This window comes from Homalodisca vitripennis, unplaced genomic scaffold, assembly GCF_021130785.1.
Source record: "Homalodisca vitripennis isolate AUS2020 unplaced genomic scaffold, UT_GWSS_2.1 ScUCBcl_1560;HRSCAF=5338, whole genome shotgun sequence".
Lineage (NCBI taxonomy): Eukaryota > Metazoa > Arthropoda > Insecta > Hemiptera > Cicadellidae > Homalodisca > Homalodisca vitripennis.
This window is the reverse complement of record NW_025777678.1, coordinates 22,152-33,776: the sequence shown is the minus strand read 5'-3', so window position 1 is coordinate 33,776 and position 11,625 is coordinate 22,152. Positions and strand designations below refer to the sequence as shown.

Sequence of the window (11,625 nt, the reverse complement as noted above, 5' to 3'; positions counted from 1 at the left end):
GTACCGGTAAACAGATGATTGTAGGATCCATAAGCAGTTTCAATACAGTTAAAAACACTATTTACCAAGAAATATTTACACAATTTTATTTGAAATTTATTTACACTTTTTCTATTTACAAATATGCTACTTACAATTTCACTCCCGTGAGATCGCAAATTGTCAGTCATTGTAACTACTACACACAATAGCTAAGCAGGTAACACTACTAATATTTACAACCACAAAATAAAATAATGAAGAAGAATCCAGCATACAATGGTACGATTGCACTAAAGCATAAAGAATTAACAACAATAGATCGAGTCACCTGATAATGTCACGTGACAATTACGAAATAAAAAATGCATAGACCTCCAAAATAAAAATTATATTCATATTAAATATCTACAAATATACCAGGGAATAAAAAAAACATAAAACTTTAATCATTTGATGTCGTATTTTTTAAAGAAAATTACGAATACCAAGGCGGCAATATATTGCCGCCTGGCACTTTTCAGACACGATCTATGGCGGCAATATATTGCCGCCTGGCCCGGAAAGGGTTTTAAAGTGTAACCTGGCTGATGAAACCAATAGGGCCACTGGAGTTGGTGCAATGCTGGTCATACAGATCATAAGACAAAGGAAATAGGCACTTGAAACTCGTGGTGAGCTCTCCTTTTCATCTGCTATGGGGAAAGAAAAGAAGAAAGAGCAAAAATTATAGGAATTGATGACTTCACAAAAACTTGTGTACGCAGAAAAATTCACTAAATTTAGACAGTTAAAAAAAGTAGGTAAAAACACAAAAAGAATTATAGGAGTCTAAAATGCGGAAAAACATTTTTAAGAAAAACTATACGATCTTGGATTTTGTTGGGAAAATCTAACTACAAAGTAATTGATCGAGAGGTCTGAAATTTTTGCCTGAAGTATTAAACATCTGAGACAAATTAAAAAGTACAGAGGAGAAGGAAAATGTATTGTTTATATTGATGAAACGTACATCAATGCAGTCATGTATGGGAAAATGCTGGAACAGTCCAGAGGAGGTTAGAGTAGGGGCACCTATAGGGAAGGGGGATAGAATTGACATTGTTCATGACGGAGGAGAAGAAGGGGTTGTAAAGGTCTTTAAATTTTACAAGCCTAAAATAAAAGCGACCAAATAATAGATGAAGAAATGGATAACCATTATTTTAGTGAATTGATCAGAGTCTGACAGATTAGCATATGACTATTACACACTGTCACTGCTAACTTATTTTGGAATGGCGACTGAGGAATGGATGGTAAGGACTGTAGAGGAGGAAACTGAGTCTGAGTCCATGCTTCTTCTCTCTCTACACATTTCCTCTATATCTCACCCTCCCCCCCCCCCCCCCCCCCCCCGCTGTTCACTGAATAGGATGCTTTCAAAGTGGCTAATCCATAGCATACTATTTTACTAATCAATTACAAAAATGTCAGTAACACTCATTTTTAGACTTACCTTTCTATATTTTACACAATTATCCCAGATTATTTAATGTCATAACAAAAATTAATGGAGTAAAATCTGGATAAAAATCATTTGAATGTTTAAAATTTAGATGTGGGTTTGCAGAAAAATGTTAATTATGATGAACTTCTCATGAGTACTACACTTTTGGGCCCATTTAGCCCAAATAGGATATTTTACAAATTTTCTGCATCATACTTTTTGGAATTTTAAGTGAATTAGAAAAGATTTTACAGTAGGTTTGACTTACACGAGTAATATTCAATTATTATAAAGAGTTTTGTTAGGTAAAGTAAGATAAAAAATGCAACAACTAACTTGTTTTATATTTAATTTGTCAATATTCAGAACATTATTTACAATACAGTCTGTTTTGAAAAAGTATAAAGATATTGTTGTTAGCACAATCCTGTGCGGTTCAATAGGTAATCTGAAACAAAAATGACATATTATAGTGACAAATGACAAACAAAAATGACATATTGACAAAATTACAAATAAAAATGACATTAGTTAATTGTATTATGTCAAGATAGTCAAGACTTTTCACTTGTATAAAATCATTCTTTCATTTTCTTGCATTGAATTTATGTTTTTAGTACAGTATTTTCAAGGCCAATGGATAGAAACATTTGAAAAGTGTTGTTTCTCAATTTGTATTCATAAAAGGCAAAGTCCTCATTCACTGGTCAATTCAATAATGTAAGGTATCAAAATTTGGCATATTTCTTGAGTGGCATCGGTATATAGAAATGGAGGTGAAAGTACATAGAAAGTAAAAGTTTGGTGTTCTCTTAAAACTTACTTGGCACTTCTTCTGAGCTGCCAAATCAGTAGCAAATAACTCGTACCATCAAATAGCTTTTTTTTATGGATAAACATAAGGCTGATGCAACTTCAACCATGCACCTGGGATGACAATGATAAGGACTATGAGCTACTAAATACATCAGTGTTAAATTAACATGGTTTAAATTAATTACTTTCTCTCTCTGAAGACTAAATATCTTATAGAAAGATGGCTGATTTGTCTTTTTTCGTAATAAAAAGTTCTTCTAATCAGAGGACTGTCAGGGATTCATGAGACAAGATTGATAGAAAGGGTTATCACCCTATCAGGTGCATGAAATTCATTTCATTGTTTTTGGGTAACACCATCAAGCTCAGAGAAAAAGCATTGTATATGAGTTGTCCAGTTAAAAAAACCATTATTTTGAAACTGGTAAGTAAATTTTTCAGGAACTACAAAAATGCTGTCAATTTTTCATCTCACATTTGGTAAATTTAATTATTTTATAACATTATCTACAGAAAAGTACTTATTTTTTTGCATTTACAATAGACAAATATAAAAGTTATTATATTTGTAATTTTTAAACCAGTTTGGCTATAATGCGTTTTGCATAACTTTTTTTAACCCTGTTACATCTAGTTTCACCAGAAGGGTTTTCTTGGTTTGGTGTTATGGTTTAAATTATTTTTTTAACTCTTAGAAGCTATTATTGTGGTAATAAATGCCTTGATAACATTAAGTACCACTAAATGAGTGTTTATTTAGTAAAGACAAAACAGGTGTTTTAGGCCTGATACAGTTATACAAAAGTACACTTATCCCATAAATTTTCACTCTAACCAACCACCATTTATTCAAGGTCCTCCCATCAGCTTTACCACAGGCCAGGTACACTTTACCTCATAAGTGTACACCAGACTGCAAAAATACCTAATGGCAGATTTAACAATCGAATCCACAACTCCAAGGCCAAATCCCATGTCTGTGAGTCTGAGACCACACAGCCATCCTGACTTGTCTTGGATGTGCAAATAGCTCATAATTTCTCTATACCCTCTTATACTCCTTGTGCTTTTTTCCTTAAAAATCTAACATATACAAAATGTACTTTGCTGTAATAACAACCTAAAATATTTACTTGCATTCAAAGTGGATTTAATGAGTTTTGATGCAGGTTATCCACACTTCATGGGCTCTGTAACCATTTACGGCTGTCCTAACTCAAATTTTACAAAGAATGAACATAATGGGTTTTGGACAACTCGTATGGAATATATGTATAGATATGGAGCAATTAAATGTTCAAGACCCGCGTTAGGTCAACCGGATAAATGATGTCATGGTTTGAAAAACCGACTGATAGCACACCAACTCAGTTTGTTCTCCTTACCCAAATAAAGAACTCTGCTGCAAAAACAACTAACCAAAACAGTGTTTCAGAAATCCATAAAAGTTTGTTTAAACTTTAAATACATTGTAATTTAAATGATATATTAATTACAGTTATCACTAGTATTTTAGTTTTATATAGGGTAGATGTACTTTACACAAAATAAGACTACTGTATATTTTCTGTAAGTTAAACATTTAAAGCTTTTATTAATGCAGTAATGAGTAGTTTTACATCCGCTCCGCTTCCGTAAACGACAACGTGATTTATGCTTGATTGCACATAACTGTTCATAAGCTCTTAACTTCTTTTTCTGGTTCATTTTAAAAATCCGGACAGACAGATTAGAGCTTAAAATAGGAACTAGTGAAATGATCTTGAGTTTTTTCTCAATAAGATCAGTGTTAAACCTCGTACAGATTTATGTCCTTGTCTTTGACCGTAGCATTATGGGAGATTTCTCATTTTAAATATATAATTCGTACTCATCCAAACACTATTTTAAAGTGTGTACATTTCAAATATTTAAGCGATGAAGTAAAACAAAGTTTGAGATTTGTTGTAAATAACCCATAAAATATTTAAAAAAATAAAAAGCATTTGGATGCGTATTAGTTATGTCTTTAAAATGAGACATCAGCCGTAATTCTAAGACTAAAAATAAGGGTGTATAACTGCATGAGGATTAATATTTTTTTAGGGATAAACTTAAGGTCATTTAATGCAGTCTGCTCATTATTTCTGTGAAAGTGAACAGAAACTCAATTTTGATGCTGTGCCACCTAGATAATGCATTCAATATTGTCGGTTGGAAAATGAGAAATTGTACTTGAGATCCTAAGTTTGTACTGACCTACACTCTTAAAAAAAAAAAAAAAAAAACTGGAATTAAAACATTTGAAAAAGTTACAGCAATTGTGGAAGCCTTAGATTCTAATTAATTGGCTCTGATGTCTTTCCTCTTTTGTGGGTTACCCTGAATCGTTGCATACTAACCACCACTACTTTGTAAAGGTTTGCAATGTATGCATGTATGTTAGCAAAAAAAATAATATCAAACAAAAACATAACTGGTAATAATAATAAGTGTTTTTTTACAACACAACTGTCATATTACAAGCAATCACATTCTTTTTTGAAAGCTCTTAACAGGTATAAATTGCTATTGGTCATTTTGAACATAGGCATTTCTTGATTTATCTTTCGAAAGGAAAGTTATATGCTGAGAAATTATTAAATAACCTGTGTTTTGGAATATAAAATATAAGTTTAAAAATTCATTTTCCAGTTGGAAAATGTTTAATGGATTATTTCATCACCTTACATTGAGAAATATAAAGGTATATTGTAAAAATGCATTTTCCTTTGTAAAACTTCTGTGTTATGAATGAAAAAGTTTCCTACACATAATGTACCTATGTTAGGAAGGGTTGATTCAATTTGAATGTTGAGTTTAGCTCCAAAAAAAGTCGGTGATGAAGAAGCTCAAAAGGAACCTTTTACATTGTTTCGACATCAGAGACACCTAGACTACGAATATTACTTTTGTTTTGGATCTATTCAGGCCAAAATGACTCCAGATTCCAGGAGTCAAGTCTGAGACGGTATCAGATACCATATGTTGCAATAAGAAGAAGGTGAACTGGAGCTAAACTCAACACTCAAATTTAATCAATCCTTACCATAGCTATGTTATGTGTAGAAAACTTAGTTGCCCCACCGTGCTTAGAGATCATGTCACAAACATCGTGTGCACTCAAACAAACCAAAGAAACCTTAACTTACTAAAGGTTCAGTTGGAAAATGAAGACTGGCAAAATGTAACACAACACAGACTCAGCAGAAACAGCATACAAAAATCTTCTGTCAACAGTGGTAATCAACCTGAACTCAACCTGCCCTAGAAAAAATGTCCGCCCTAGAGAGGAAGGTGATGGTTTTTGCTGACGAAGAAACAAAATTGCCTGAAACAAAACTATTTACAATGTCTTCAAAAATATGAACTCACTGGAGCGCTATCAGATAAAAATAAAATGAGCAAGGCAAAGAAAGTTATGATATGAGGCTGAAATCAGTAAAGCGCCAAGCATCAGCTGATCACATAGCAAACGCTGCAAATAAATCAAGAGGCATTGTGGCAGGTCATAAATAGTGAGAGGAAGGACAATCAACCAAAAATATCAGAACCAAAAATTACTATAGGACAGGAAATCGTCACTAACCCCCACACAATTGCTAATCACTTTAACCAGTTTTTTCACCAATATTGCAGAAATCACCCTAAAAAACCAGCCAAAAGTCACAAAACAACCTGCACCTCCACAAACCTCAGGTAATGATTTAACACAGCTACCTTTCACTGATGAACAAGAAATTGAAGAGATCATCGATAATCTTAAACCCAAAACCTCGTCAGGATTAGATGAAATTTCAGCAAAGAATGCTGAAACACTGTAAGAAAGCTTTAACTCCACCACTAGTCAAAGTAACAAACTTATCCCTCGCATATGGCCACTTTCCAGCCGCACTTAAACAAAGTAAAGTATACCCCAAGCTAAAAAGTGGAAACCAGACTGAAGCCAAAAACTACAGACCCATATCGTTAATCTCAACCTTCTCCAAAGTAATTGAGAAAATAGTTTTAAAAAGACTAATGGACCACTGTGAACATAACAGCCTGTTAACAGAAAGCCAACATGGCTTCATCAAGGGAAGATCCACAACATCTGCCATAATCAAACTTGCGGAATTCATCATTGATAGCTTGGAAGAAAAAAAAATCTGGTTACTGGAATTATGCTGGATTTCAGCAAAGCTTTTGATTTGCTTGGGACACGAACTGATCCTCAACCAAACTTGAACAGCTTGGTGTGAAAGGCCAAGCCCACGCATGGTTCAAGAGTTATTTGGAAGGAAGAAGTCAGGTTGTTGACATTCAAGACACACAAAAAAACATACGCCAAGAAAGTAAGATCAGACCCTTTACCCATTACAAGGGGTTGTACCTCAGGGGTCGGTATTGGGACCCAGTCCTATTCATTCTCCTGACAAATGACATGCCACAATATCTAGGAATGCACTGTACTCCCCTAATGTACGCTGATGATACGACACTTCTAGTCTCCGAGTCATCACCAAACAATGTGGCCATCAACTCTTACATAGCACTGAATAAGGCATATCAATACTGTCATGAAAAACGACTTAGTTGTAAACGCTGAAAAAACCAAACAATTAGCTTTTTGGGAGAAGACAGGAGGAAGTCCCGCCAGAACTACCTAGAAGTATCAATGGAAAGCCAGACCAAATTCCTAGGAATGACTATCGACAATGCACTATCCTGGAACAATCATGTTGACGCACTCCTCCAAAAAATTGAACTCCTGCTTGTACATTTTAAAAAGAGTAAACCCTCGTCAGTGATGATGCCACAACAAAAAACTGCCTACCATGCATTGTTCGAGTCTCACTTACGATATGGCCTTGCAGTTTTGGGGAGGCACAACAGCAGGAAACCTTAATCGAATTCTACTTCTCCAGAAGAGAGCAATCAGGATTATATGGCCGGCCCTTGGCCCAAGGGAGAGCTGCCAGAAAGGTCTTCAAAACTACAAATGTGTTAACAATCATCGGCCTATACATAAAAGAAGTCATATTATATGTAACGATCGAACAGCTTCAACGAGGCCTTGATATACACACACACAACACTCGTCATGCATCAAACTTTCACCTCCCTCTACATCACACTGCATCATATGAGAGGAAACCATCCTAATATGGGGAGGAAACTCTTTAACCTCCTACCACCAGAAGATCTAAAGATGCTGAACGTGAAGAAGTTGAAGACAGCCCCTGACCAACTGGCTCATCGACCGACCATTTTACTCCATTGATGAGTTTCCTGGACTGGAGGATGAAGAATGAAGAACACATTCACTGAAGGAAAATACCTATATAAAATTGACGCCATTGCATTTCTCGATGTTGTGTTAATAAAAGAATTTGTCTATTGTCTATTGTCTATTGTCACTCAATTATGTAACTGATGAGACAACGAAATTGCTACTTCATCTAGATTACACTATGTTATTGTATTTGAACTTTGATGTTTCTCTGCCAGATATAGTACTGTGGAATTGTTATTACATTTTCTATTTCACCAATATGAGGGAAAATATAATTAAATGGGAAAAATCAAATAAATGAATAGTTAGGTAAAAATGAGGAAGAATATTAAAGTAAACATATTATAAGCAGGCATTAGTGATCAAAGTTTGTCAAGTTTTTCTTTGTACAGGGCAGTCCGTTTCAAAAGCATAGACCCTATAAAGATGTATTCATATGTTTTACTGTATGGAAAGTTAAAAAAAGTACCTTATAAAAAGACTTTAAAATATATTACAATTACAAAAAATTTATACTTTAAGTGCAAAGTATGGGAATCAAATTTAGAATGAAGTTGAAAAAGAAAATATTCAATGAAAAAAATGAAAGGTCTAAACTTGCTTAAACTAAAATTGCGTGCTTAGAAAGCCATAATACTCACTGGTCTGGTAACATGTGTTTGTTGCATTAAGGAAGCAAGAGTTGCGGAAACTTCTATACCCCAATGTAACATCATAACCGCATACAGGAATTAAAGCAATGGAGCCTATGCTGTAACAGATTTGTTTTCTGCATCCTCTCCAGCCTCCCCATCCCCATCCCCACCCCCAGGGCCAGAAGAAGAATTTCTTGTCAACAGATAAACCTTGAGATTCATTGTTGTTGCTATTCGATAAAGCCTCCCCAGCTTCTTCTGGGGTCATGTTATCTCCACTAGCAAGGTTCAGGATGGCAGAGAAAATCTCATGACCAGAAAGATTGTCCTCAAACAAGCCTAGATCTTCAGGAGGATTATCTCCAGCATCCTCTACCTCTGCTTCTTCTTCGCTAAAGCAGAAACCTGAAAGCAGAATAAAATCATTCTTCAAATTTTGCGTAATCTATTAAAGTTACATGTAATCTGGATATTTAGTTATTGCAAATACTGATCAAAACAGTAATTTAATGTGTATTGTTTTACAAACCATTTGTGCTTTATAGTTTTCTGGGTAGGTAAGAAAACTAGCAAGGAAAATTTATGCTCCTTGGGATCTTAAATCTTAGATTAACTTACAATCAAAAAGATTATATATATATTTTTTATTTTATGTATAATACATTAGATGACATAGTCACTATGTACTGTTCACTGTAAAATTTAAAAGAACAAACTTTATATTCTAATGATTTATCAATAAATAAGATTTGAGCCTCCAAACTGATGAACATAACAAATGTAGCTCAGGTATACAGCATGATAAAAACCATTATTTACTTCATCGAAAAGCACTTCTTGATCATATTTTCATACCTCGCTCTCAAAACTGTCAACCTTTATTCTAATTATGCCATTGTTATAGTAATACATTTATTGTTCTAATGTAAAAACACATTTTAATTTACAAATTAGTTAAAAACAAATTTTAAATTATTTCTTGAAAGCATATCTTACTTAAATTTACAATTCTTTTTACTCTACTTCACTTCTGTCTATTTACTTTAAAAGTACAAACTTTCCAACAGGTATTGTTTATTTTCATAGCTTAAAGGTATGTTTATATTATTACTAAATTACTGTATTAAACCTACAAGAAACTGCTGTATTAATATTTATGGATATGTTAGTATAAATCATTATGTGGTGTACACCTTCATTAACAGGTATATCTAGCATGCAGGAATCGTCGAAATTTCACTTGGATTGTATATAGTGTGAAGCTGACTGAGATCTTGGCTCTTTGGTGGTTAAAGAAATCACGAGTCTCCATCAGAGTGGTTCCCTATAAAGAATCATCATTGCCCGTACCTGAATGGTGACATTTTACAAAGCAAGCCAGAGACAGTAAGGGTCAATGGGAGAAACTCCTATCTCCGACTACCTAATCCATTTTACTACACTAGGCCTGCAAAACATTTGGGTTCTAACAGAGCAATTGGGCAATCTTATTTCCTTATTTGGATATTGAGAGATTTCAAAATATCCCACTGTCACGGTCACTGTGACAGACTTTTCTTTACACCCTGACATTTCACTGCTCCAAGCCTGAAGACAAGTAAAATGTTATTTAAGAATATGCATTATTGATACTTTTACCTCTTATTTATTTAATTTGTGTTAGTACATAATGTAAGATAAAACGTGTTATATAAAATTGGGTTCCAACAATAACATTTTAACTATACTAAGCTAAATGTTCTAAGAACTGGGTTATTACTTATCTCAAAGATTATTTTACTTAGTTTTGAAACATTTTAAATATTAATTTACCTTATTGTAAATATTTAAATTAAAGTTATGTGTAAATTTGGCATAATATGGAGTTGAGATTTGTTTCCATTTATGGTTCTTTTTTATTTGGCATTACATAAGCTGGTTTTTAATTTAATTTTGGCATTTGGACTTAATATATTGTTTTTTAGTTATATATCTCGTGTAGTGCCATATATTTTATCAGTCTTGAGAGATTGTAAAAAAGGTTAAATGATTAGTGAAATGATCCTGCTACATAACTATACTATAACAAACATGTACTATATAACTGATTTAAAAATTCAATCTCTATTCAGAAAAAACCTTACTGTAGTTATTAATATATTCAAAATACCAATTTAAAAAGTGTGCCTACTCTTATCAACTACTTTTACTCACCTAAATAAAGCAGGACTATTAAGCTTAATGGAATTTTCATGTTGTTTCAATTTAATGAAAGTCTTCTTTCCAACTGACAGGAAGATGGAATCCAAGCTATATAAAGTCTCTCTAATCACATTTAACATTATGTTTACTCAGGTTATCTTTCACCTTAGCACAGCTTTGCAATTCTTGAAACTTGTTTGTGAATTTAGTTTGTGGAATATTTACTTATGACATCAGCAAATTCAGCCTTACAATCTCATGGCCTGTTTAGTATTTTTAATTCAACTTCCTGTACAAGTTTGACTTAATTACAGTTTTTTTTTAACAAAACATAATTTTTATTTAACAAGTGGATTAAATTACGTTTTTACTGTTGTCATTAATGTATAAAATCAAACCAATATTAATTCTTGTTAGTCAAGAAAACTTGTTTATTTCAAGTGCCTCAGGGCTCTGTACTTAGCCCACTTTTATGGTATATATTTACATGAACGATGAAGAGTGATTGAGTGACTAATTGGTGTTAGTGCCCATTGGCTACTCTAATAGACTAAAACTAAAAAAAAGTAGAATTCAAACCTCACATATAACTGAAATGAACAGAGAAATTTATTACATATTATTGTTAGTTAACAATTAATAAAAGAATAATACAATAGTTGTATAGATAATATTGGTTTTTAGTAATAAAATAAGTATAAGGTTAGGGTAATCAAACTAATGACAGTTAATTGTAAAAAAAAAAAACTCCACCAGAATCTATTACTTAAAACTAATCCTAATCTATCTATTCCTTAGATAGTTTACTGTATATTCACCAACGTAATGAGAATGTTACTAAGTTATTATTTAGATGGTGGAAAGTAGTTGCAAAAATACTAACATTAACCATTATTAACTTCCTCTTTCAATTATGATCTCAATCAATCATTTTCTTTATTTGGAATTTCGTAGAGAAATACAAAGGCGTCAATATGTTATAAATTACTAAAAGTAACAGTAAACAATATGTCAACATAGATTTTAAAGTCATATGGATAACAGTACAGTGAAGTGTCCGTATCAGTTATTGGGTTTTAGAAACTCTGCTAGACTGTAGAAGGGTCGGTCCTGTAAGCCATCTGCTCAGCTCCCACCTCAAGTCCTGCCCTTTAAGTCCTCTAATGTTGTCGGGAAGGTGATTATGAAGCTTGCAGCCAATGTAGAGTGGTTGTCTTTCATACAAGGTGAGT

The 11,625-nt window shown here is 33.2% G+C and overlaps 1 protein-coding gene across 1 annotated transcript; it reads right to left on the bottom strand.

Annotated features, from left to right (window-relative positions):
- Positions 1-1,800: 1,800 nt before the first annotated feature.
- LOC124371524 lies at positions 1,801-10,559 on the bottom strand. The gene is made up of 3 exons (XM_046829877.1): positions 10,406-10,559; positions 8,219-8,617; positions 1,801-1,916 (listed from the first exon to the last, which is right to left on the bottom strand). The coding sequence occupies exons 1-3, from the start codon at positions 10,443-10,445 to the stop codon at positions 1,885-1,887; spliced, it is 471 nt and encodes a 156-aa protein (XP_046685833.1). The 5' UTR covers positions 10,446-10,559; the 3' UTR covers positions 1,801-1,884.
- Positions 10,560-11,625: the final 1,066 nt, after the last annotated feature.